Source organism: Lepidochelys kempii, chromosome 20 (genome assembly GCF_965140265.1).
Source record: "Lepidochelys kempii isolate rLepKem1 chromosome 20, rLepKem1.hap2, whole genome shotgun sequence".
Classification (NCBI taxonomy): Eukaryota; Metazoa; Chordata; order Testudines; family Cheloniidae; genus Lepidochelys; species Lepidochelys kempii.
Window position 1 is genome coordinate 3312974 of NC_133275.1, and position 26947 is coordinate 3339920.

Consider the following 26947-nt stretch of genomic DNA (forward strand, 5'->3'; position numbering starts at 1 on the left):
TCAGGCCCGGGTGGTGCAGCCTCAGATGCTGAGGGGCTGTGTGAGCTGGGTGAGGGTCCCAGGGATGAAGCCCCCCTATGGCTCAGATCCCTGTGCAGACCCAGGAGGTGTGGGGCTGGCTGGTCATTGGGGTTCTCCGGGATACCAGCTGTGAGACCCTGTTGTGGGGTGACTGTGTCTCTTTGGGACAGGATCCAGGCCTTGCTCCTGTAACGGCCAAGGGTTTGAATTTGAATCCAGGGAACCAATCGGCGGAGAGGGAAATGGTCAGTGAAAATGCAGATGACCTGGCTGGCAGCGGGGAGGAGCAGCTAGGCTCAGGCTACCTGCCTGCCTGTAAGCAGACCCCTGGGGCTGGGTGGGACAGAGAGATGCTCCCCGCCCCCTTGCACACCGGAGAGGGGGCTCAGGGGGCTCACGCTGGCTCTGTTGCAGTGAGGAAAGCAGGGAGCTCGCTGCCTACCCCACTGGGACAGCAAGGGCAGCGGTGAGCATAGTGGGAGCTGAGACCCCAGCTGAGTGGGGGGAGACACAGGCAGGGCAGGGGATCTGTGGGGAGTGGCAAGGTGCTTGGTAAGGAAAGTTTGGATGAGCCTAGGCAGCCTTGTGAGCTGACGGCTGTGTCTAGTCAGCAGGGTGGGAAGGCGAGGAGGGTGGAAGATGAGTGTCCCTGGACCTTACCTGTTAGCTGGGTGGAGAAGTGTGACAGGGAAGGAAACGTACCTGTGTCTGTCAGGGGTATTGACTTGCCTATGGAGGGAGCTACCCTGGTCTCCAAGCAGTTGTCTGTGACCAGCCTTGTGTGCTGGGACCAGGGGAATGAGATCCCAAGCTGTGTGTCTGGGAAAGGAGAAAGTGTGTCCAGCTCTTCTTTGTCTGTGGAGCAGACAGAAGGGGCCTTTCAGCCTGTGATGGTTGAGGGTCATGCAGTTGTCTCAGAGTTGGTTCTGGATTCAACTAAAGCCCAGGAAGGGAAGGGCCCTAAGTTTGTGTCTGCTCGGGAGAATGGCCCTGTAACTAGGTCGCATCCAGTTAGTATCTATGTAAAATCCCAGAGCCCAGACAATTCTGGTGCTTGTATTTTGCCCGTAGCTAGTGTTGTTGGGAAAGGGTGTCGTAACTCTGTCTAATCAGGGTGAGATCCTAGCCAGGGCACAAGGAGAGCATGAAGGTGATGTGATTGTGTTACCGACTGAGGATGTGGAAACCTGTAGCAAGAAGGAAAAGATTCCTGAACTTGTATGTGGCAAAGGAAAGGAGAATGCGTCTAGCCTTTTATCTAGGAAGTCTGTCAGTTTTCCTGAAAGGGGATTGTGTAGGAATCCGCCAGATGGGCCAGAGGTAATTCTGGATTTAAGGGAGACCCAGAAAAAGTCTGTTGTTGCTCAGGAAAGTGTTCCTCTAGAGCAAGCCCTAAAGAGGGTAAGAGCAGAATTTCTGTGAGGGGTAACTTGTTGCATAGAAAAGCCCTCAGGAAAGGAATCCTCATGGAGTCTTTGCAAGTAGTTTACTGCCACTGAAGGGTGTGAAAGTGATTTAATCAAGAAAGTTTCAGTTCCTAACAGCCAGAAATTTTCTGTTGTGAACGAAGCCACTGACTTTCCTGTTGAAGGATCCAGTGTGGATAGCTTTGAGGTCTCCGATGAAGTGAAAGCTGTTAAGAAAGTTAAACAGTCCTCTAACCAAGTGGCTGTGTTTGGCCAGCTTGTTGGGGAGACAAGGTTGTGGAGAAAGGGATGTTTCCATGCTAGTTCTGTCAGTGAACAGTATGTGGCCCAGGTCAAGATGGGGGCTCTTAACCAAGAGAGCCCGAATTGCAGCCCTCCAGACTGGAGCGCTGGGAGAAGACCCGATCCCAGTTTGACCCCCGGGGGTTTTGGGGTGGCAAAAGGGCACGGGCCGCATAAACCGTCCCATATGCGAGTGCTATCCACCACCCCTGACCTAAGGTCCACTGCTGCTGGGCCTGGCTTCCCGGCGCTGCAGGGAGAATGGGACAGCCCAGCCAGGCTCCAGCAGGCAGAGCTGCCTCTGACTGAGCAGCTTGGAGCTGTGCTGGCCGGCCTTCGGCTGGAAGCCGCGCCGTGCGTGTCCTACGAGCCCATCTGCCGCCTGGCTGAGGTCTGGTGACCTCGCAGCCCTGGGACCTCCAGCTAAGTCCTACAGCCGGCAACGCGGCTGCGTCTCTGGGGACAGTGACCCCAGCTGGTAAGTTCTTTACCTGGGGTTAGGTCCTGGGTTTTCCTTTCTCCTGCAAGCAGGCTAATAAACGCTTTTGTAATCGCAGCAAATGCACGCGTGGGTGTGCGTGCATGAGTGTGTGTGTTGGTGTGGGCGTGCGCTTGTGGACCTGAGTGCATGTGGAGATTCTCCCTCAACCCCACCCTCTGAGCTCTCATGTTCCCCCTTTCCTCCACCCCCAGAAAAGTCTTCTTCACCGACTATGGGCAGATCCCCAAGGTGGAGCGCTGCGACATGGACGGGCAGAACCGCACCAAGCTGGTGGACAGCAAGATCGTCTTCCCCCATGGCATCACCTTGGACCTGGTCAGCCGGCTGGTGTACTGGGCCGACGCCTACCTGGACTACATCGAGGTGGTGGACTACGAGGGCAAGAACCGGCACACTATCATCCAGGGCATCTTGGTGAGCGAGCGAGCGAGCGCCCGCCAGAAGGGAATCCCGGGTGCAGAGAAGGGTCTCTAGAGATCAGAGCTGTGTATATGATCCCTGTTATTTATTAAGTGCATTGCCTTGGAGCCCTAGACCTGTGCCGGGTGCTGTACAAATGGTTTATCCTGGCTCTTGCTTCCTTTTGATCCCCTCGCCGGCCTGGTCTAGGGCCTCGCTGAGACACAGACGTTTCAGCAGCGCAGCCCCCTCCTAAACCGATTGGCAAGCTGCCACCCCGGCAGTGACAAAGCAGGTTTTGAAACCCATTGGCTTCTGGCCCTGGGGGGGGTTGGGTGCCAGCACGGTGGCACCGGATTCATTTAACGAAGTGATTTTTAAACCCCTGGTGCATGCGGCTGTGTGGACTCTCTGATTCTGGCTTAAGTCAAGCATAGCCCAAGTCGAGTAGGAGCAGCTTTAAGCTAAATAGAAATGAGCCACTCTTAAACCCCGCGGCCGTGTCTAGGCGAGGGTTTGAAGGTGTGTTAGAAGATGGTCGCGAACAAGCCCCGGGTAAGCCAGGTAGTGACATAGCGGTAACGCCTGCTATGCTGGCTGGGTTAATACCCCGGTTCCCCGTACTCTCTGTTGTAGTACGTTACCTGGACCCCTTTTTAGGGAAATTCTCGCGGGACGGGAAAACCATTTCCCACCCAGTTCTGGTGCTGAGTGGGGTCCGACATGTGCGTGGATCGACCCGTTGGCTCCGCCTGCCTCCTTTCCCTGGTCTGGTCAGGGCAGGTTTGTGTGGTTTCCCATCGCCCCCCGGAGGCTGCTGGGTTAAGCGCCCCCCCCTGCCCTGGTACTCAGAGGGCGCGAGAGGCAGGGATCCCAAGCTCCATTCCTGAGGCTGTCTGCTCACGCCCGCCCCGGCACGGTGCCTTTCAGATCGAGCATCTCTACGGCCTGACTGTCTTCGAGAACTACCTCTACGCCACCAATTCGGACAACGCCAACGCCCAGCAGAAAACCAGCGTCATCCGCGTCAACCGCTTCAACAGCACCGAGTACCAGGTGGTCACCAGGGTGGACAAGGGGGGAGCCCTGCATATCTACCACCAGCGACGGCAGCCCACAGGTAGGGGGCTGGCATGTGGGTACGAACCCCTCCCTCACCTGTCGGGGTTTGGCAGCCTCGGATGTGATTGAAGTGCCCAGTGGGCTGGGACAGGACAATGGGCTGTCTGGCTTTGGATGCCATGGGGCCTGGCTTATTTGTTTGAGCAAAGTGTTCCCCCGTGCCTGCAACCCCAATGGGGAAAAGGAGCGTGATTGTTCCAGGAAAGCAGAGGGACATAGGCCCGAAATTGGACATTAGATTCACAAGGATGTAGGAGCCGACTCCTGGGCCCCATCTAGTGCTGTATCCCTCCATGTGGGGACAGACCCACTGCTCCATCCAATCCTGTATCCTGCCCATGCAGGGTCAGACCCACTGCTCCATCCAATCCTGTATCCTGCCCATGCAGGGTCAGACCCACTGCTCCATCCAATCCTCCATCCTGCCCATGCAGGGTCAGACCCACTGCTCCATCTGTCTGATCCCATACGGGCAGGATACATGATGCACAGAAGTTCCTTAAAGCACAGAGTCAACCACTAGGGCCCAGATCCATGAAGGTATTTAGGAGCCTCCAGACTTTTGTGGATGCTGGCCTCATTTTCCCAGGCACTGTCTGTCCTGCAGCGCTGTCATCCTGTGGGGCTCCCGAATTTCCACCACCACCAGGGGCTCTTGAGTGTTTCATTCCTCTGGGCGGCTTAGCCCGAGCTGCTGTTTTAATTGGTTGCTGCTCATCCGGCGCGTTTCCATCCTCTGCTGTCTCTCTCCAGGAGAGAGAAAAATGACAGCTGTCCCTAGCGGCTCCGCCGACTGGGGCTCAGGCCGGCTTGATTAATTACCGTCTCATGAAAAAGAAGGAAGGAAAATGGAGCAGATGAGGCCTCTTGAAATATTAATGGCTCCCGTGTACGGCTGCTGGTTCCCTCCCCTCTCTGGCGTCAACCTATCCATGCCTGATGCTCCTGTTTGCTAGAAACCCTTTGGAGCGGTTAAAGTCTCCAGGGCAGGGTGGATTGTCCCCCTCTCCCCCCGCCTTCCTTTTAGTTAATTAATTTGCAAGTTTAAAATCCTCTTAGTGTCTCCGGCCTGCTCAGCGGTTTCCAAAATACAAAGCTAAGCCATGGATTTGGGCGTGGAGGAGCATAGTGCCATCTGAGCCGGTCTCCGTGCGACGCTGGCTCGCTGGAGACTCCCGGCCGGGCAGGGAGCGGAATTGGCAAAAGCCAGCTTGTTAGTGCTGCAGAAATGGGCCAGTCCTCGCTGGTGTTGAGCGTCTGGCAATGTGTAGCGTGAGAGAGTCCCTGTCCCAAAGAGCTCACTGTCCAAACAGGCTCAGGAGAAGAAAGAGACAGGGCTGCCTGGTGGATGGGTCTCTGGGCTGGTACACTGGATGCCTGGACTCTGCCACTGACTTCCTGGGTGACCCTGGACAAGTCCCTTCCCCTTGCTGTGCCTCAGTTTCCTTCTCTATAAAATGGGGAGAATGATACTGTCGTGCCGTGAGCACCCTGGCTGAGCAGTGCCATATAAGAGCCGATGGCAGCGTTGTCTCTTGGGACATGATTTGTCCCAAGTTCACACAGGGAACTGGTGGCGGAGGCAAGAATTGAAAGAACCCCTGCCCAGTTCTGTACCCTCAAGGCCCTTCTGCCTCATATTAGGCCACCTCCTTGTTGCTTGGCAGGCCGTTCTGCCTGAGGTTTCCAAGGGCACACGGCTTTTCCCTAAAAGCACGTTGATGGGGTTGGCTAGATGGTGATGCATGTCCACTAAATCGGGTGCTTGGTCTTTGCCCTTAAAGTGCGGAGCCACGCCTGTGAACCGGACCAGTTCGGCAAACCTGGAGGCTGCTCCGACATCTGCCTCCTCGGGAACAGCCACAAGACTCGGACCTGCCGGTGCCGATCTGGATTCAGCTTGGGCAGCGACGGGAAGTCTTGCAAAAGTGAGTAGTGTTCCTGATCCAGGAGCCGGAGCAGGGGATCGGCATGGGAGGGAGAACAGACTGCAGTCCTCTGGGGAGGAGCAAGGGGCACAGAGAGCTTCCAGGAAGGGAAGGAGCAAGGCAGTTCCACTGGGAAGTGTTCGGCTAGTCTGGCGGTGGCTGCATGGCTAATGCTCCCCTTTGCATGTGCAAATCAGGGCAGTAGCAGACTCCAGGGGGCACTTGTGCATTCAGAGCTAGCTGCATGCAGAAATCAGGTGTTACTTGCACAAAGGGGCACGTGCAGCGCTCTATTCGTGCAAGCAGTTGCATGATTCGTGCGACAGAACAATGACAGAGCTAGGCCTGGAAAAGCCTTTGCTCTGGGGTGCTGCAAAAACCTGGGGGTGGGAGGGTGGGGGAGGGTTTCTATTAGTTGTTTTAAATGAGGAATCTCGGTGTGTTCCCAGCACAAGGGCCCGGAGCTCTAGGAATAGGTAGGAGATCCCACTGGGGGGTAGGACTCTTACTGGCCCTGAACCCCTCCTGGGGCAACTAGAGACTACAAACTGTTCTTTGGCTTGTGGTTAGCACCGGGCAGCCTAGCTGCTTATAACCTCAAATTCACTCAGGGCAGCCAAGAGGATCCGTTGTGAAAAGCCACAAAGTGAAAAACACGATTACAGTAGTCACTGGGTGTTGCTTAATTTCCCCTTTTCCCCACCCCAGCTGTCATCCTGAGCTGTGGGTCATTTCAGCGGAAGTTTCAGAAGGATTTGCTGATGCATGGATTTGTTTCCCTGCATGTTGCTAATATCGAGGGCGTCATGCGAGTCGCAGAGCAAAGAGGCGGTTTGGTGTCTGTCAGCGCCACGTTGTGGTGACACCGGCTGTACCAGATCCAACAGCTGCCCGGCGACCTGGTGGGGTCTGTGCGGTGACCTCCACGGTGTGGGCATTTTCCCAGCCTGCGCCCACTGTGAAGTCCAAACTCGCTCCCTTCCCCGGAGCTTGGCTTTGTTAACAAAAAACAATAATCTAAAGCTCATCTGACACCTTTTCCCAAAGCTCGTCCACTCCCAGGGATCCTCCTTCGGCTCTGCCCAGCCCTGTGGCCCCATTCCTTAGTGGTGATGGGTTATTGTTGGTTCCCAGTTAATTCTGAGTCAACGAGCTGGGGGACTGCAGGGTTCTAGTCCCAGGATCTGGCTCAGCAGAATCCAGGCCGTCTAGTTCAGTTCTTGGTTCTGGCCACAGCCTAGACCCTTGCAGTGAGGGCAGGGCAAAGCTTTCAGCAATTAGGAAAGACACCAAAGCGCCGACCCATGTAAGAAGGTGGCAGACATCCAGAGTTAACGGTGATACCCTGTATCCTTCCTCCTGCACCCACCCCCTCCCTTGGGGATCTGGTGGGTCCAGCCCTGTTCCTGGCATGCCAGGCGAGCCCCGCTCCAGCCTGAGACGGGCCCACCCTTCGTACCAGCTGCTCTGGGCTGTGATGGCGTCGGGGGGCCGCATATCCATTCATGTGCCCAGCCTGCCTTGGCTGCGTCTTAACTTCCTCCCCCTAATAATGTCTCCACGCCGGTATCCAATAGGTCAGCGTAGTTGTCATTTGCACTGATTGCCATAGATGTCAGTTGGTTGCCACGGCAGCTTTGTGGTTGAGCATTTGCCAGCATTTTATCCTAAAAATATCCCAGCCTAGCATCGGTTCAGCGTTCTGGGGATTACCTGGCAGAAACGTCCCCCTTCAGTGCACCTTCCCCAGCTCCCCAAAACTCCGTCTGGCTGTCGGGCTGGGGAGCCGGAGCGCACAGGCCTCGAAGCGTCTCCCGGGGTACAGGCCCGTCGGTTCCTTTGCATCCCCGCGGGCTGAAGTAAGATGCTGAAGCTAGCTCAGTGGGCTGCAGCCCATGCCCTCGATCCCCTCTCCCCGGAGAGCAAATCCCCCCCTCCCTCGGAGCCAGGACGGCTAACTTGCCGGAGGGCTGGACCCCTGCCGGCGGGGAGCAGTCACACTGGGCTAATGTCCTGTCCCCCCACTTTTGCCTTGCAGAGCCAGAGCACGAGCTGTTCCTGGTGTACGGGAAAGGTCGCCCCGGCATCATCCGGGGTATGGACACAGGTGCCAAGGTACCGGACGAGCACATGATCCCCATCGAGAACCTGATGAATCCTCGGGCCCTGGACTTCCACGCCGAGACGGGCTTCGTCTACTTCGCCGACACCACCAGCTACCTGATTGGGCGCCAGAAGATTGACGGGACGGAGCGCGAGACCATCCTGAAAGATGGTACGGGCAACGGGGGGCGGCCCTTGGTCTCTGCCAGCGCAGGTGGGCCCCAGCGCACAGCCCAGCGAAGGCAATGGGGGACCCTCCCCTCTGGCTCCGCGGGGGCGCTGGTCTCAGGCCCAGGATTGCCAGGAGGATGGAGCGTCTTTCTTTCTCCCCCAAGGAGGTGGCCCCGGACAAATCTGAGCCTGGGGGCTGCTACTGTTATTTCCCCCAGAGTGTCTCAGGAGCACAGGACTCGCCGGACTGGATCGGACCAGGGTCCATCTAGCCGAGCGCCCTGTCCCCCAGCAGTGGCCAGCACCAGCCGCTGCAGAGGGAGGGGGCTGAAACCCTGCAGCTTACTGGCTAACCTGTCTGCCAGAGGCATTTCCTCCTGACCATCCTTCAGCGAGGTCAAGTCATGCCCTGGAGCATGACCATGTGGAACCTCAGGGAAACTTGCCCGGTGACCCAGCCTGTATTAGGTATCTGGCACTGCTAGGAGGCCACCCCACCTGCCCTGAAAGAAATCCTGCACCCCCTTTAGCGGACGGGCTCCTGATAAGCAACTCATTTCGGTCACTCAAGTGGATGCTACACTGGCTCCTGCATCTCCTGCCTAGCAGTAAAGCTAGGCCAGCTCACCGGCGAAGTGTCGCAGCTTGCCTTACTGACGGTCGCGTGCCAGCCCTCCCCGGCACTGTGACACAACATAACATTCTCCAGGCCAGGCAGGTGATGTGCCCTGGGACTGCCGCAGGGACCCGTCGGCTTAGAATGGGAACCTGGAGGGTGGCGAGCCAGGCCAGCGCGATGGTGCAGGTGGATTCCCCGTGGGTAGGGACGGATGGGGCTCTGTTGGGTGGCTAATCCAAGCAAGCACCAGGATGCGTACGGGCCTGTCGCATCCACTTGGCCTCTCTGCCTCCGGCATGTCGCCGTCCAGCTGGCGGGGGTTTCTGAATTGTGGTTTCTCTCTCCCACGCAGGCATCCACAACGTGGAAGGGATTGCCGTGGACTGGATGGGGAACAACTTGTACTGGACGGACGATGGCCCCAAGAAGACCATCAGCGTGGCGCGGCTGGAGAAGGCCGCCCAGACCAGGAAGACGTTGATCGAAGGGAAGATGACACACCCTAGAGCCATCGTGGTGGATCCCTTGAACGGGTGGGTGGTGGCGAATGGCTCCGGGGGTACAGGGCCCTGACCTCTGCTGGGGCTGGTGCAGCGCCCGGCATGACGGGGTCCTGATCTCGGTCGGGGGTCTAGGCAGCGCCCAGTGTGACGGGGCCCTGATCTCAGTCAGGGTCTGGGCAGCGCCCGGCACAACCATCTAGTCCAACTCCTCTGTGACCCAGGCTAGAAATTTTCACTCTGGCGATTGCCACGGCGGGAGAGGAACCGTCCTTCCCTTCTACCTACTTCTGCCCGGCTCTTCCCGCCCGGCTGTGCCTGCCTGGCTATACCATGCTCCGCGAGAGGGGGCTGCCTGGCCACTCACACAGAACACCCTGCTCTTGGGAACGGTTCAGACAGGCCCTGCGGTGGGCTGGGGAGCAGAATTGCCATGTGCACGTGCTGGTCATGGGCTCACCTTGCCGTGGGGAAACGGGGGTGGGGGGTTCAGACATTTAGCCCCATCGGCCTGGACAGCTGTCGCGCTTCCTCCTGCCAAAGACAGCCCCCCCAGGAACAGTTAGCTGCCTGTCAGAGCAGGAATCTCTCCCGCACCGTGGGCTGGCTCAGGGTTTCCCACTTAACTTCCTCTGGTTCCATCGGCAGCAGGAAGAGCCAGCCAGAGGCCCTGACCCCAGAGGACTCCAGCCCTCCCTGGGTGAGCTGGGCCTGTTGGAGCCGGGCCTGGCTGGTGGCATGAAACGACCCATCAGGCTCCCCCTCTGCTCAGCCTGGTTCTGACCCGTGGGCCAGGGTCCTGGTGTCTGCACGTGCCTTGGCCACTTCGCTCTTGGTGGGGAGCAGGGCGAGAGCTGCCGGGGAGCCTCCATCCTTTAAGTGGATGAAAATGTGCTTCTGGCTCCCAGGATTGACTCCCTGGGGCCCGAGGCTCCTGAGGCCGGCAGGAGAGGTCTTCCCGGGTCTGGTGACTAGGTGCTGGGTGGTGGGGAAGAATTCACGCTGAAAATACCTGACCGCAGTGCCGCTGGGGAGGGGCGTCCGGCTGCTGCTTGGGACAGATACCTGGTTAATTGTCTTAGCAGCTGTAAGGCCCCTGCTGAGCTCAGGGGCCCATACAGATAGAGCAGCAGTTTCTGCCCTGGGGAGCTCACGGTCTAAATAGACTAGGGTGGGGAGGGGAAACTGAGGCACGGAGCGAGGCAGTGACTTGAGCCACTGTCACCCAGCAGGCCAGCGGTAGAGCCAGAGATAGAATCTAGGCCTTTCTGCTTCTTCAGCCAGTGCTCTGTCCACTAGGCCATGCTGCCTGACACCCCTCTCTCGCTCTCTCTGTCAGCTGGATGTACTGGACCGACTGGGAGGAGGACCCCAAGGACAGTAAGAGGGGCAAGATCGAGCGGGCCTGGATGGACGGCTCCAACCGCAACGTCTTCATCACTTCCAAGACAGTGCTGTGGCCCAATGGGCTGAGCCTGGACATCCCGGCCAAGGTCCTCTACTGGGTGGACGCCTTCTACGACCGCATCGAGATGATCTTTCTGAACGGCACCGAGCGCAAGGTGAGCGGACGCCCTCTAACTCCCTCCCCCTCTTCCCCTCAGGCCGGCCGTGGTGACCTTCCCGTTAAGGATGCGTTTGCTGTGGGGGAGCTCAGGGATAATTTTACCCCACTGATCCCCACCCCCCACAAAATGTCCTTGGGCTAGGTCTGTCTCTCTCTGGGTCTGGGCAGCGCCCAGCACACCTGGGCCCTCGGTGGGGCTGGGGAGCTGGTCCAGACAGGGCAGATTTGGAGCGAAGACTCTGGACACCTGGGTTCAATTCCTGGCTCTGTCACCGATCTCCTGGAGGCCTTTGGCTGAGCTACTTGGGGGCAGGTTGCCGAGAGGGTTTGGGTGCCCAAAGACGCAGCGAGGGGCCAGGTGGGATTTTCAGACACGTCCAGGTGCCTGACTCCCATTTGGGGTGGAGAGTCAGCCCCAAACAGGGCTTCACCTCCTGGACTAGAGAGGGGCGCACTCCATCCCCCCTCCAAATCAGCATCAGCCCATCTCCTGCACCAGCACGCCGGATCCCAGCGTCCCATCTCGCTGGGCCCCCGACTGTCCGTCTGCTCTGCTGCCCCCATCTCCCTGAGCGCCTCGGCTCTGCCCAGCAGGGGGGCCAGGCCGGCTTTTCCCCCCTCTGAGCTGCCCCCTTTCCCTTAACCCTCCTGCTCCCCGGAGCTGGGCTCCCTCTGTCTCCACGCAGCCCCCGTTTCCCCCCGGACCAGGCCGAGCCACCTTCTCTCTCTCTCCCCCGCACCCGCAGATTGTCTACGAGGGCCCGGAGCTGAACCACGCCTTTGGACTCTGCCATTACAGCAGCTTCCTCTTCTGGACCGAGTACCGGAGCGGCAGCATCTACCGGCTGGACCAGGTGACCAAGGCCGTCACCCTGCTGCGCAACGAGCGCCCGCCCATCTTCGAGATCCGCATGTACGACGCCCAGCAGCAGCAAGGTACGGGGCGGGGGTGTGCGTGTGAGAAGGGGGCCTGTCTGAAAGAGATCCTGATGTGGGGCTGGGAGGTCAAAGCTGGAGGGGCCTCGGGCCACATCTAGGGCTCCTCGGTCCGGGTGCTGGGTCCCCCTGGATCCCGCCCTCTGCCCCCGGCCGTCAGCCCCGGTGCTTTCCACTCCCTTGACAGCTGTTCTGCCCGCTTGTTCCTGCCCCTTGGGTGTTTCCTCTCCTGTCATTTCAGGCCACGGCCCCCAACCGGCTCCCTACAAAGGACCCCTGGGGCCCAGGCTGATCCACGCCGGAGCTGGGGCACGGTCGCTCCCTCCGGAGCTCTTGTCCAGCCCAGCACCCAGTGTCCTGTGGGGGGAGGGGGTTCCCTTAGGAGAAGGTCTCATGGACCGGGGGATGCTGCAGCCGGGAGGTTCCCCAATTACTGTTTGCAGCCTGATCCCTCTCCTGCATTCCCTCCTTTGCTCCCTGCTTCCATCCAGACCCCAGAGGAGACCAGTGAGATCTAAGGGCGAGGAGTGCTCAGCACTGCTGAGAATCAGACCCCCCTTCCCAGCCTTAACAGTCCCCTCCTTCCGTTATCTCTCCATCCTTCACTGTCCATCCATCCCCTCCATAGTCCTCGGTCTCTCCACCCATGCAGCGCCATGCATGCCTGTCGCTCTGTTTATCCCCTTGCATGCACTCTGTCTGTCTATTCATCCACCCCTCTATCCATCTCCATGTACCCCCTCTGTCTGTCTGTCTGTCTGTCTATCCATCCATCTGTCCATCCATCCATCCCCTACATAGTCCTCTGGCTCTCCACCCTTGCAACCCCATGCACACCTGTTTGTTTGTCTGTTGGTCGGTCTGTCTATCTGTCTATTTAGCTAGCTATCTGTCTATCCATCCATCCATCTCCTACATATTCCTCTGTCTCCACCCATGTAACCCCATGCACACCCGTCTGTCTGTCTGTCTATCCATCCATCTGTCCATCCATCCATCCCCTACATAGTCCTCTGGCTCTCCACCCATGCAACCCCATGCACGCCTATCTGTCGGTCGGTTGGTCGGTCTGTCTATTTAGCTAGCTATCTGTCCATCCATCCATCCATCTCCTATGTATTCCTCTGTCTCCACCCATGTAACCCCATGCACACCTGTCTGTCTGTCTGTCTATCCCCTTACAAGCACTCTATCTATCTATCCATCCCCATCCACCCCATCTCTCTCTCTTTCTCTCCATCCCCATACACCCCCTCTATCTATCTATTTCCTACGTATTCATCTGTCTCTCTACCCATGGAACCCCATCCACCTCTCTGTCTCTCTCCTTTTATCCATCCATCCTTTCCCGCCCCATATGCCCTCGGGACCTGCTTCTCCAAGGAGCTGAACACTAACCATGCGAGGAGTCCTGCACAGCTCAGCAGGGTTCAGTGTCTTGCTGAATTGGGCCCAGTTGTGGGTCCCAGTTTTCCCCAGGGGCTGAGCCCCCAGCAGCACCCATTGCAGACAGCGGGAGCTGTGTGCACTCAGCCCCCCCGCCCACACGCTGTCTGGCTGTTCTCACTCTCTGCATTGCCCCCTACAGTGGGCACCAACGACTGCCGTGTCAACAACGGGGGCTGCAGCAGCCTGTGTCTGGCCATCCCCCGGGGCCGGCAGTGCGCGTGTGCCCAAGACCAGATCCTGGGGACCGACTCCGTCACCTGCCAAGGTACGTTGCCACGGTGATCGCTAGGGGGCTGTGCTGCTAACATTAACGCCCCCCCCCCACTGGGTCATGTTTTCGGGGTCTGCAGGCTGCCGAGTCCACCCCCGCCTTAGAGAGAGCAGGTCTCCCAGCTGGCCCCACCCCACTGAGTCAGTGGCTCAGGAGACGGGGCTCCCGTTGCTGGCTCTGCTGCTGGGAGACCTCGGAGACGTCCCGGTACTGCTCTATGCCTCAGTTTCCCCGTCTGCCAGACACGTGTGTCAGACACAGATAGTGGGCAGGGCCGGCGTGCCCTCGGCTACACGTTGCACACACCTGGGAGGAGAAGGAGGCAGCCCCGTCCCAGCACAGGGCAGGGAGCCAGGACTCCTGGGTTCTCTCCTTGGCTCTGCGGCCCACCTGCTGTGTCGTCAGTCTGTGAAATAGGGACAAAGCTCCCCTGGTTTGGCTCCCCCTAAGCACCCTCATGCAGCAAAGCCCCGTGGACAGGGGGCGTGGATCCCCATCATCCTGGGCCTTGTGCGAGGGTCGATCTGGGCCCCTCTGAGCTGGGGAGCGTTTCACCCTCCCCTCCTGCTGGTGGGAGCGACGTGGGAGGCCCAGGGCAGTGGAGGGAACCCAGGAGGCCTCCCCGTGCGCTGCCGGCTGCAAAGGAAAATGCCTTTATGACACTCAACCCCCCTCCCGCTTTCTCCTCGGCAGCCAACCCGTCCTACGTCCCCCCTCCGCAGTGCCAGCCCGGGGAGTTCGCCTGCAAGAACAACCGCTGCATCCAGGAGCGCTGGAAATGCGACGGGGACAACGACTGCCTGGACAACAGCGATGAGACGCCAGAGCTCTGCCGTGCGTAGGAGCCTGAGGGTCTGGGGGGATCCAGCTGGGTTAAACCGTCCTCGGCCCCTGTGATGAACAGTGTGCGCCCCGCAACATCCCAGCCGCCCCCCCCCCCACCTCCCACCCCTGCCCACTCCAGCAGCTCTTTCTCCAGAGAAATCCAGAGTCAGTGCTGGACTCGTGACCGGGTGGAGGTAGTGGTTACAGCTGCGGGGCTGGGAGCCAGGACTCCTGGGTTCTGTCCCCGGCTCTGGGAGGCGAGTGGGGTCTGGTGGTTGCAGCGGCGGGGAGGGCTGAAATGCCAGGAATTCTGGGTTCTATTTTCAGCTCTGCCACTGTCTCCCTGTGTAACCCTGGGCAAGTGCCTTCCCCTCTCTGTGCCTCGGTTTCCCAAAATGGGGCTAATTCCCAGGAGGGCTTGCAGCCCAGCTCCCTAGTGCTCAGATGGAGCCTGCGGGGGAGGGGATGGGGTTTGCGCCCCAGGGTCCTGAGTCTCCTTCCCCTCCTCCGCCCAGACGAGCACACCTGCCCCTCGGACCGCTTCAAGTGCGAGAACAACCGCTGCATCCCCAACCGCTGGCTCTGCGACGGCGACAATGACTGCGGCAACAACGAGGACGAATCCAACTCCACCTGCTCTGGTGAGGAGCCCGCGCACCCGGCCCCACCCGTGTCCCTGCGGCTGCAGCCTTGCAGGGCGCCGGGCCGCTGAGCTTTGCGTTTGCTGGGGTTTTGCAGGGCGGGTTTCTCAGCCATGTGCAGGCCTTCGGTCAGGGCCTGACTTGGTTTGCAGGCCCGGTAATTAGTAGCCCCCGCTGCAGCCTCAGCTCCTACCCCTGCCCTCGCGGATTTGCCCCCATGGGCGTTTACCCTGGTGCCACCAGGATCATTGAAACGCCCTGTGTCTGTCTTGCCCCATGCCCAGCTCGGACCTGCCCCCCCAACCAGTTCTCCTGCGCCAGCGGCCGCTGCATCCCCATCTCCTGGACCTGCGACCTGGACGACGACTGCGGGGATCGCTCGGATGAGTCCGCCTCCTGCGGTGAGTGGGGGGATGGGACCTTTCCCTTCTAGGGGGCGCCAGCTCCGATCCGGCCCCAGGGCGGGGGACTGGCTGGCTGCAGGGGGGAATAACAGGGCTTTGGTCCCAGTCCAGCTCCTCTGCCTGTCTGTCGGTTGCTCGTTCGTCAGTTTCAGCAGGCGTCCCGGGGTCTGCAGCAGGGGCAGGGAGAGACCCTGCCCTTCTAGCTGCATGGTTGGAGATGGGAGCAGGTCTGGCGACGTATGGTGGGGTGTAAGTGGACCCAGGGCCTCCTGAGCTGCCCCCTAGCGGCTGGGGCTGGAAAGGCCCCTGCATGCTGGACAGGTTATTTCACCATTATCTGTGGTCCACCTTCCCCGGCGGCCGGGGCTGATCTGGCCTGGCCGTTCCCAGGCCCTGCCCTCCCTGGGGAAGGTAGGACGCGTTAGCGGCACTGACGGGGGCTCGTCCCTTTCTTCCCCGCAGCTTACCCCACCTGCTTCCCCTTGACCCAGTTCACCTGCACCAACGGGCGCTGCATAAACATCAACTGGAGATGCGACAATGGTGAGTGAGCTCCCCAGGCCCGGGGGGCACGACGCAGAGACGGGGAGATCAGAAGCAGGGAGGTGCCGTCCCCGTGGGGAGGGCTGGAGCAGAGGCTGCTTTGGGGGATTCCTTGTGCTCTTTCGGCCACAGGTCCGCCCCCGCCCCCGCCCCCGCCCGGGCACCTGAATCCACCCGCTGGGCCCCCACGCCTAGGGACTGAGCTTTGCGCTGGAAACGGATGTGCTTTGCAGCGCAGGTCTCGGGTACCCAGTGACCCCCTCTCAGGATACCCACGCTGGGCTCCGAGAGAGTCGAAGCTCGGAGGGGTGTCCGTTCTGGTGGCGAGGTTGGGATTCTGCCCGCCTGAGCACCAGTCCGGGCGCTGCCACTGACTGCCTGGCGAGCCCTGGGCACATCCCCTACCCTCCTCTGCGCCCCAGGGATCTGCCCTGCGATGCAGGGCGAGGGACGCAGTGAGCGCGGTTGGACTGAGGCCTGGGCAGGTGAAACTGCTTGGCAGTGAGGCTGGGCTTGATCTTTAGGGTTCGCGCTTGCTATGGATTGTACGGAACCAGGTGGGTGTGTGGGTGTGCAGCGTGGGTGTGTCAGGGCACACATGTGGGGACGTGTGTAGGTGTGCATGCAGGGGGTGTGTGCAAGTGGCTGTGTGGTGCACGTGTGTGCATAGGTGTGGGTGTGCGGGTGTGCATGCAAGTGGCTGGTCCAGTGCACGCGTGTGCACACATGTGGGTGTGGGTGTGTAGGCGTGTGTCCGGGTGTGCGTGCAAGTGGCTGGTCCGGTGCACGCGTGTGCACACATGTGGGTGCATGTGTGTAGGCGTGTGTACGTGTGTGCGTGCAGGTGGCTGGTCCGGTGCACGCGTGTGCACACGTGGGTGCGTGTGTGTAGGCGTGTGTGCGGGTGTGCGTGCAGGTGGCTGGTCTGGTGCACGCGTGTGCACACGTGGGTGCGTGTGTGTAGGCGTGTGTGCGGGTGTGCGTGCAGGTGGCTGGTCTGGTGCACGCGTGTGCACACATGTGGGTGCGTGTGTGTAGGTGTGTGTGCAGGTGTGCATACAAGTGGCTGGTCCGGTGCACGCGTGTGCACACATGTGGGTGCGTGTGTGTAGGTGTGTGTGCGGGTGTGCGTGCAGGTGGCTGGTCCGGTGCATGCGTGTGCATACATGTGGGTGTGGGTGTGTAGGTGTGTGTGCGGGTGTGCGTGCAGGTGGCTGGTCCGGTGCACGCGTGTGCACACATGTGGGTGCTTGTGTGTAGGCGGGTGTGCGGGTGTGCGTGCAGGTGGCTGGTCTGGTGCACGCGTGTGCACACATGTGGGTGCGTGTGTGTAGGTGTGTGTGCGGGTGTGCATGCAGGTGGCTGGTCCGGTGCACGCGTGTGCACACATGTGGGTGCGTGTGTGTAGGTGTGTGTGCGGGTGTGCATGCAAGTGACTGGTCCGGTGCACACGTGTGCACACATGTGGGTGCGTGTGTGTAGGCGTGTGTCCGGGTGTGCATGCAAGTGGCTGGTTCGGTGCATGCGTGTGCATACGTGTGGGTGTACGTGTGCATGCGGGTGTGCGTGCAAGTGGCTGTGTGGTGCACACGTGTGCATACGTGTGGGGGCGTGTGTAGGCGTGCATGCGGGTGTGCGTGCATGGGGGGGTGAAGGCATGGGTGTGTCTAGGTGTGTGTATATGCAGGGGGGTTGTATGCGGGCATGTCAGGGGGTGTAATACGTACCCCACGCTTTTTTAGGGGAAAATCAGCTTGTACCGTGCTGTGAGACGCAGACAGGTTTAGGGGCAGAGAAATGCTTTAGCCCAGGGGCTGGGGAGCAGGCCCAGGGGAATCCGGCGTAGGCCTGGCCCGGCAGAGCACCTTCCTGCAGCATCCCGTTGGAAGCTGCGGGTCTGGGTGCGGATGCAGGGATTGTGGCCTCGCAGCCTCCGGTCGGTGCCGGCGAGTTGCTGAGCAGCTGTGCATTGCGGGGCGGGTTTGGGTTCTGAGGCAGGAGACGGGATTTGCTGCAGGGCTCCCCCCCCCCCCGGTTCATATTTGTCGTTGTAACGACTCAGGCATTAGTTTTAATTAACAGCTCCGGAGCGGGCTAAGGGCAGGGGAGCTGGGGCTGCGTTTGCTGGGCGGGTTTCCGTGTGAAGACGCAGGCAGAGGGATCCCTTGATTCGTGGCCAACTGGTTTCCCAAGGCCATAATTAACCAGCCGCCTCCGCTCCACAGGGCCGGCTCAGCCGCCCTCAGGGGTTACCTGAGCTGACAACACACGGGCATCGGCCCAGGGGGCTGGGGCAGTTTCTGGGCGTCGGAGCTCAGGGCCTTGGCGTTTCTCATCACCCAGCCAGCTCCTTTTCGTCCTGCTCCCCAGAAGAACTCCTTCAGGGAGTCATGCAGGGAGGGGACCGGGCGCCATCCACTGCTTCTGATCTCTCTCCCCCATGGCCGTTCAACGTTCCCCTGTCGTCCGTGTCCGTCTGTCCAGCTCAGTGTGGCTCTGCCTGTCGGCGGCGGTTTTCTGTTGCTGTGTGTTTTTTGTTCTGTGTCTTCAATGTGCCCACTCGCCTGTCCTTTGTTGTTTTTTGGTTGGTTTCTGTGTTTCAGAGAAGGATTGTGGGGATGGCTCTGACGAAAAGAACTGTCCAAAACCTACCGGTTAGTGCATAGATCAACATGTACCAGCACCCCCCTGCCACTGGTCCCCCAAAGCCTGCCACTTTTCTGGAGAGGGGGTCACATAACTGCAGAAAAGCCACGGTTCCTTGTCGTCCCAACTGATCCACACGCTGGCAGGGGTCAGAGAAGCGAAGTTTCTGCTCCAGCATCCTGCCTCTTGGGCTGTCGTTTACGTCTGTGCATATCCGGTGTCCAATTATTATCCATTACATGTGTTGCAGTAGGACACAGGAGCCTCATTCGTGGCTCAGTATCCCCTCGTGCGAGGTGCTGTACAGCCACAGAACAAGACAGTCCCTGCTCCGGAGAGCTGCCGGCAGATCAGGCTGGTGGCATTTCACACCCGTTTTGCACAGTTGTAAACGATGGCATGAGAAGCTGGGGCCGTGGAAAACCTGACCCCTGGGAACACGATGGATCGGGGGGGTTCTTCCCCCCGTTCAAATCTGTAACTGGTGAAGGAGGAGGCTGGAGGAGGGAGATTTCGTTACACAGGAGAAGCCAAGTTATCTGAGCAATAGGAGATGTTTCATCGGCCGCTCGCTTTGCATTAGGGGAAAAGGGTCTGAGGGAATTCGGCTGAAAATGGATTTGAGGGGAGAGGTGTCAGTTTCCTTCCAAATGGATTTGACAGACAGAGAGAGACTTAAAGCCAACGAAGGATGAGGGCTGTGATCCAGCAAAGGCTGAGGGCTGTCTGTACGCAGAGGGAAAGGAGGACTTGTGGCACCTTAGAGACGAACCAAGTTATTTGAGCATGAGCTTTCGTGAGCTACAGCTCACTTCATCGGCTGCATACTGTGGAAAATACAGAAGATGTTCTTATACATACAAACCATGAAAAAATGGTTTGGGTTTTTTTGCACCAATTTAAATGGGTTTTAAATGCTATTAAATCAGTTCAGCTCAGGGAATCAGACTTAATTAGAGGGCTTGTCTACACTTGACCCGCTACAGTGCAGGTACTATCTATGCCAACAGGAGAGGTTCTCCACCTCCCCCGGCTGGGATCTTGCTCTGTCTACATGGCGACTTAACTACCTTCCCGGGGTGGGGATTTTTCACCCCCCTGAGCCATGTAGCTGGGCTGATCTAATTTTCTAGCATATATGAGCTCGTACAGTCCCCAAGACAGTAATATCTGAGCCACTCACTGTCTCATATCTGAGACCATCCCCCTGCAAGGCAGGGTCCATGTAGTTATCCCCATAGCAGCTGGGAAACTGAGGCAGGGAGCAGCTAAATGACTGGCCCCAGGTCGCACAGGGAGCCTGAGGTGGAGTGGGGATTTGAACTCGCGTCTCGTGAGCTGCAGGCTGGTGCCTAACCGCTGCACCCTCCTTCCTCCGGACACTGTCCTAGCCCACATCCAGCATACGCTCACTAGGGGCTTTCCCAGTGGTGCTGGATGGTTTATAAACCCGTTTTGTTCAGTTGGTGCCAGAATTGAGCATCTACTGGGTCTTCCCCATGCACTTCCCTTTCTGCGTGGGAGTCAGCCCGTCCCTGTGCACGAGAGGTGCCGATAGACGTGCCGGCGTGCGATGAAACGGGGGGAGGGACGGCCGAGTGTTAGGTGTGTCATGGCAGTGCACGGACAGAGGGAGAGACACCCAGTCTGAGTAGCGAAAGGTGGGAGGGGAAACCGAGTCACCGAGCGGGGCCGCGATGGTGCCAGTTTGCCAGTGGTAAGGTGACTCCGTGCCAGGCTCCTGGTAGAGTGTTTTAACCTCCGAACCGGCGTCAGAGCCCGCAGCTTTGAAGCTCAGTTTGAAGCGGAACCGGACTAGCCCCTCCTTAAAGTGGCAGTGCTCAGGAATTGGCTGGATCCAATCAAACTTCCCGTGGATGCTCAGTGCAAAGGGGTCCGCGGACGTGCCCCTTTCCCCACATCCGCCCTGCTGGACGGCGGAGCCCCACCCCCTGCCCCCCATGGTACATGAGGTGATCTATGCAGTTTCTGTGCTTCGTTTTCTTAATGTGGCCGTGACGTTAGCGAGCATGGCGGGCGGGCGGGGGCGGGGGGGAGGCGCTGTGGAAGGAGCCGCCGCGGGGGGCCCGTCTCGCTCGGCCCCCCCCCATGCTGTCAGTAGAGCTGGCTCAGGTGGACCCCTGCAGCTCCCAGCTCTGCTCTGCTGGGGGCCCCCCCCCCCGGGACACTGGGCCACGCTGCCCGGCTCTCTGTGCCTGCCGGCTGCCCGCTGACACCCCCCCCCTTCTCCTCCCCCGCCCGCCCCGCCCAGACAACGACTGCGGGGACAACAGCGACGAGGCCGGCTGCAGCCACTCCTGCTCCAGCAACCAGTTCAAGTGCAACAGCGGGCGTTGCATCCCCGTGCACTGGACCTGCGACGGCGACAACGACTGCGGGGACTACAGCGACGAGACCCACGCCAACTGCACCAACCAGGGTGAGCCCCCCGCCTCCTGGAGCCCTGCCTGTCTCCCCCACGCTAGCACCAGCTTCGCACGGAGGCATGCTGCGGGGGAGGATGAATGGGGCAGGGTCAGCAGCATGGGGGGCAGATCCCTCCCCACCCCGGAGCCTGCACCCTGGGCACCACATCTCCTTGGGGGTCTGCTCCCGGAGCCCCTCCTCCTCTCAGGGGGCTGGACCCCAGGCATCAGATCCTGGGTGCCCCCCATCATTGGATCCTGGTCTCCCCTCCCTCGCGCCCTTCTCCCCCCCCCCCCCCCCCCCCCACCTGCAGGTGTCAGGCCCTGGATCCCTCCACCCCGCCCCACCCCCAGCACTGGATCCCAGGCTCCCCTGTTCCCCCCCCGGGTATTGCCCTGGGTGCCCAGTCCCGCTCCCCGCCCCCAGGCGTCGGATCCTGACTGCCCCCCCGCGCCACCCGCGCCGGGTCCCGCCGTGGGGCGCAGCCAGTGATGCTCTGTCCCGTGGGGGCTCCGTTCCCAGCCACCCGCCCGCCCGGGGGCTGCCACACGGACGAATTCCAGTGCCGGCTGGACGGGCTGTGTATCCCCCTGCGCTGGAGGTGTGACGGGGACACCGACTGCATGGACTCCAGCGACGAGAAGAGCTGCGAGGGCGTCACGCACGTCTGCGACCCCAACGTCAAGTTCGGCTGCAAGGACTCGGGTAACGGGCACGGGGCGGGGGGCAAGGGATGCTAGATCCAGCCTGGGGGGGTAGGGTGGGGAACTTCGATCCAGATGTGGGAGCGGGGCAGGGGCTTTTCACCAGCCTCCCTTGGGATCCCCGCGGCACCCGGGTCTGGCGTCCCTGGGCTCACGCCCCTGAGAACGGAGCTGCTCAAAACCTCCCTTTAAAATGCGGATTTTGAGGACATTTGGCCTTGTTGGTTTTTGAACATGATATTTTTAACTTCACCCCTCCCCCCACCTTGATTTCCTCGAAATTTTCCATCTTCCAACAAATTTGGATGGAAACTGTTTTTCTGTCTCATTTTTTAAATGTTTTTTCCCAGAGTTTTGCGGGGGGCCTGGTCACCTTCCCGTTTTCCATTGGTCGGCTGAGCCAGAGGGTGGTAGATTTTTTAAACTCTCCATCCGAAATTGAAACATTTTCCTTATTCATTTTTGTTTCCAATTTCTCCTTTTCCCTCCCACCAAACTTTCAAAATTAAAGCATTTTCTGTTCCCCTCCCTGCCAAAAGCAGTTCCAACTCTGAACATTTTCCTTCCCCCCGTTTTCAAAATTCAACCTCCGTCCCTCCCCAGAAACTGTCCAGTCCGAACCATTTCTCTTGGTTGAAAACATTCAGACTTCCCCAGAAAGAAACGAGGGGTTGTTCGCCAGGAAACAAGTGGCAAGGATGGAAAAGAGACAGGAGACGGAAAAACCGGGGAGGGGAAACCAGTTAACAGCCCAGTGTTAAAATCAGAAACAGCACAAAATGAAACCGATAAAACAGGGAAAGTAAAAAAAGTCAAGAAGAAAAGTGTGTAACATTAAATTAAGCAGTAATTAACATGACTAATAATGAGTAAATATCAACAATTAATTACATGAATTTAATGCATTTAATAACTCGCGGTAAGAGCTGGAATGTCCCCCCAGCAGCGGTGCTCTTGTGACTGGAATTTGGGGATGTGGATCCTAGACTCAGGTGGCCCCCACCTTCCTGGGGAGGTGGGTCCAGGGCTGGGGCGCTCCTGGGGAAAAATAGTGGATGCTTCGCGCCCACGAGCCACTGCTGTTTGGTGGTGCCGCCGATCAGCTGTTTGGCAGCACACCCCTCCCCCCCCAGGGGCGGAGCAGGGGGGAGGGGCGGAGCAAGAACGGGGCCTCGGTGGATGGGACAGAGCCAGGGCGGGGCCCCCGCATCCCCCCCGCTGTGTCTCACGCCGCCCCCTCCCGCCTCCCAGCCCGGTGCATCAGCAAGGCCTGGGTGTGCGACGGAGACAGCGACTGCGAGGACAACTCGGACGAGGAGAACTGCGAGTCGCTGGTGTGCAAGCCGCCCTCCCACACCTGCGCCAACACCACCTCCGTGTGCCTGCCGCCCGAGAAGCTGTGCGACGGCACCGACGACTGCGGCGACGGCTCCGACGAGGGCGAGCTGTGTGGTGAGCTGCGGGGGCGGGAGGCCGGGGCAGCTGGGAGGCCGGACTCCTGGGTTCTCTCCCCGACTCGCTGAGGGGGCCCCGGCCGCCGGGGGTGACGGTGGCCGCGCTCTCTCTCCCCGCAGACCAGTGCTCTCTGAACAACGGCGGCTGCAGCCACAACTGCACGGTGGCCCCGGGCGAGGGCATCGTCTGCTCCTGCCCGCTGGGCATGGAGCTGGGCGCCGACAACCGGACCTGCCAGATCCAGAGCTACTGCGCCAAGCACCTCAAGTGCAGCCAGAAGTGCGAGCAGGACAAGTACAACGTCAAGTGCTCCTGCTACGAGGGCTGGATGCTGGAGCCCGATGGCGAGAGCTGCCGCAGCCTGGGTGAGCGGGCAGCCGGGGGGCAGCGCCGCCAGGCCCCTGGGATTCCAGGGGGCGACTGGCACAAGCGGGCAGGTCGGGGGCTGAGCCTGGTTCCCCCAGCATCCGGAGTAACACCCCGGCAGGAGGGAACGCACATGCGCGTGTGCACAGAGATGCCAGGGAGGGGGCTGCTCTGTGCACCACAGAGATGCCGGGGGAGAAACTGGCACCTGTTGCTTCTGTGTTATAACTGGGCACATGCCCCCTCCTGGCAGGGCCGCTCTGCTTGCAGCCTCGCTGGCCCCGACCCCCCCCTGACGCCCCTTTTGCTCGCAGACCCTTTCAAGCCCTTCATCATCTTCTCGAACCGCCACGAGATCCGGCGCATCGACCTGCAGAAGGGCGACTACAGCGTCCTGGTGCCCGGCCTGCGTAACACCATCGCCCTGGACTTCCACCTCAACCAGAGCTCCCTGTACTGGACGGACGTGGTGGAGGACAAGATCTACCGGGGGAAGCTGCTGGAGAACGGGGGTTAGTGGTGGGAACGGACGCAGCCCGCCGCGCGAAACCCTGTGGGCACCTCGCAGAGCCACGTGCTGTGGGGCACAGACACATCTAGGGGAGGGCAGGGACACATGGAATTCGAACTCTCCTGCTCCGGTTCCAAAGCTGTCACCTTGGAGCCCTTTTGCCCTGAATCTGGAGCGGGTATCCCACTTCTCGCACCATTCTGTCACTGCACCCCCTTCCAGCCATCCACCAGATTGCTTCTGTCACTGCACCCCCTTCCAGCCATCCACCAGATTGCTGTGAGGGGAACCCAACCCTCAGGGCCCCCGGGTGCTGTAAGCCGCCGGGAGCCAAGACAAGACAAAGTAGCGGGAGCTGGGAGCAGGAATCTCCACCTGCAGGGCAGGGAGCTGCCTGCGGATGGAAGGGAAGTTGCAGAGGGAAATACGTCCCTTGGAGCTAGTCCTTTCCCTCCCCCAGCCCCGGGGGGGCTGTGCCATGGCTGGAGCATTCAGCCCCAGATAATGATACCTTTCTGCCTTTAACTGCTGATCCTTATGTGGGAGTTAATTAGCATTCCCAGCAATTCTCTAATGGTAATTACAGCCCGGCAGCTGAGTGCGCTGAAAGCTCGTCCTAACCCGATTAGCGCCTTCGGGAGCCTGAAATTCCTTGGGAGAGGCTTGGGTGCAGGGCCCAGGGAGTGGGGGATCTCCAGTGACTCCCAGGGGCAGAAGGCCCACAGCTCAGCTCCTTGCTTTGGCCTCAGGACGGGGGGCCGGGTTTTCCCCAGGGTTGAGATAGTCTGAAAACCAGGCCACAAGGGGCCCTTCGGGGCTCTGGGTCAGGCCTGAGGGGCACTGCAGAGCTGGAGCCCAGGGCCGGGATATCAGGGGCTCTGGGTGGGCACTGACGGGCACGGGCAGAGCTGGGGGCGGGGGGGCAGGGGCTTTTTTATTTTATTTTGCAGAAGAGGATTCACGTTGCTTTTGGAGGCTGTCTGTGGGGGGAGTGTGGGGGGGGACGGGGGCTGGGCCTTAGCCCTGACGGTGCCACGCTCCCTGCCCTGTCCTGCAGCTCTCACCAGCTTTGAGGTGGTGATCCAGTACGGACTGGCTACGCCCGAGGGCCTGGCCGTGGACTGGATCGCCAGCAACATCTACTGGGTGGAGAGCAACCTGGACCAGATCGAGGTGGCCAAGCTGGACGGCACCATGCGCACCACGCTGCTGGCCGGGGACATCGAGCATCCACGCGCCATCGCCCTCGACCCCCGCTACGGGTGGGTGGGGGGGCTGCGAGCCGGGCAGGGGCGGCCCCTGGTTCTGGGCGGGCTGCAGGCTGGCCGAGCACCCCTGGGTCCTGCCATGGGGCTGGGGTGGGCCTTCCCTGCCCAGCAGTGGCCGAAGCCCCAGTCAGAGCCGGGCGCTGGGCGGGGGTGGCACCGGGGGTGGGGGTGACTGGGGGGCTGGGGGGCCGTTGCCATGGCAATATGGAGACGATTCACCTGAAGCTGCTGGGGCCATGGCTGATGGGAGGTTAGCGACTGCCCTGAGAACGGGGGCGGGGGGCTCTCCCTGCCCCCCTCTGGCCCAGACGCGGGGGTGATTGGCTTGGAGCCACGCACCCCCTTCCCCTCCTCCCCGCTCCCCAGCGACGGGTCCTCTGACTCCTTCCCCCTGCCCCGCAGCATCCTGTTCTGGACGGACTGGGACGCCAGCCTGCCCCGCATTGAGGCGGCTTCCATGAGCGGCCAGGGCCGGCGCACCATCCACAAGGAGACGGGCTCGGGGGGGTGGCCCAACGGCCTGACTGTCGACTACCTGGAGAAACGCATCCTCTGGATCGACGCCAGGTAACCCGGGGGAGGGGGCGTGGGGTGCCAGGGGAGGAGGATCCCAGGGGGAGGGGGCACAGGGGACAGGGGCAAGAGGATCCCGGTGGGAGGGGGGCGTGGGGCACCCAGGGAGGGGGATCACGGGGTGCCCAGGGAGGGGGATTCCAGGGGGAGGGGGCATGGGGTGCCCCGGGAGGGAGGGAGGTGAGCCAGGGAGGAGGATCCCAGGGGAAGGGGGCAGGGGGATGCCTGGGGCACGGGGCGCTGGGCTGTGCCCCACAATCTGCCAGCCCCTAGCTCCACCCAGCCCCGGCTCCAGCCTCACGCCATGCCCTTGCCCCATGGCGGCGCAGGTCAGACGCCATCTACTCGGCGCTGTACGACGGCTCGGGGCACATGGAGGTGCTGCGGGGCCACGAGTACCTGTCCCACCCCTTCGCCGTCACCCTGTACGGCGGCGAGGTCTACTGGACCGACTGGCGCACCAACACCCTGGCCAAGGCCAACAAGTGGACGGGCCACAACGTCACCGTGGTGCAGAGAACCAACACGCAGCCCTTCGACCTGCAGGTCTATCACCCGTCCCGCCAGCCGCTGGGTGAGACGCCAACACCGTGGGCAGGGGGTGCGGCCGGGGAGAGCCTGGGGGCTGCGGTTAGTGGGGGGGCCCTGCAGGGGGGAGGGGTGCAGAATAGTGTGCAGCTTGCATCCTAGGGAGCATTGCATGTTGGGAGCTGTAGTTCCGTGGCTTGCATCGAGGGGGTCATTGCATGCTGGGAGTTGTAGTCCCATGGCTTGCATCTTGGGGAGCATTGCATGCTGGGGGCTGTAGTCCAGTGGCTTGCATCCAGGGTGGTGGCAGGTGTAGTCTGTAGCATGCATCCAGGGGGACATTGCAAGCTGGGAGCTGTAGTCTCATTGCTTGCATCCAGGGGGTCATTGCATGCTGGGAGCTGTAGTCCTGTGGCTTGTATCCAGGGGAGCATTGCATGCTGGGGGCTGTAGTCCCGAGGCTTGCATCCCATGGAGCATTGCATGCTGGGAGGGGTAGTCCCGTGGCTTGCATCCAGGGGGATGTAGCTGCATTCCAAATGGGGCTACCCTTGGCCCCCTTTGTGCACTGTGGCCGGCAGAATCGTGTATCAAAGCCACACACACACCCCGTCTCTTTTGCTTTGAGGCCCCCGTGGTTCCTGGGCCTGGCTCTCATTGCCCTGGCCCCTCAGAGCGAGCACCCTTGACTGGCACTGGTTGTCGGCACGTTGACGTGAGCGACCCCGGAGAATGGGGCCCAGTGGGTCTAGGGAGCTG

General features: G+C 60.5%; 1 protein-coding gene across 2 annotated transcripts in view; it reads left to right on the forward strand.

Annotated features, from left to right (window-relative positions):
* Positions 1–26947, forward strand: part of LRP1 (LDL receptor related protein 1) — a 182825-nt gene that overhangs the window by 98899 nt on the left and 56979 nt on the right. For both annotated transcript variants that reach the window (XM_073318798.1, XM_073318799.1), the window contains exons 8-27: positions 2424–2646; positions 3562–3751; positions 5538–5681; positions 7720–7956; positions 8927–9107; positions 10414–10636; positions 11388–11577; positions 13166–13291; positions 13991–14131; positions 14638–14763; positions 15048–15164; positions 15630–15710; positions 20629–20796; positions 21306–21488; positions 22739–22939; positions 23062–23307; positions 23623–23820; positions 24877–25081; positions 25490–25654; positions 25990–26234. In XM_073318798.1, coding sequence (XP_073174899.1) covers positions 2424–2646; positions 3562–3751; positions 5538–5681; positions 7720–7956; positions 8927–9107; positions 10414–10636; positions 11388–11577; positions 13166–13291; positions 13991–14131; positions 14638–14763; positions 15048–15164; positions 15630–15710; positions 20629–20796; positions 21306–21488; positions 22739–22939; positions 23062–23307; positions 23623–23820; positions 24877–25081; positions 25490–25654; positions 25990–26234 — 3590 coding nt within the window. The remainder of the gene's footprint in view (positions 1–2423; positions 2647–3561; positions 3752–5537; positions 5682–7719; positions 7957–8926; positions 9108–10413; positions 10637–11387; positions 11578–13165; positions 13292–13990; positions 14132–14637; positions 14764–15047; positions 15165–15629; positions 15711–20628; positions 20797–21305; positions 21489–22738; positions 22940–23061; positions 23308–23622; positions 23821–24876; positions 25082–25489; positions 25655–25989; positions 26235–26947) is intronic.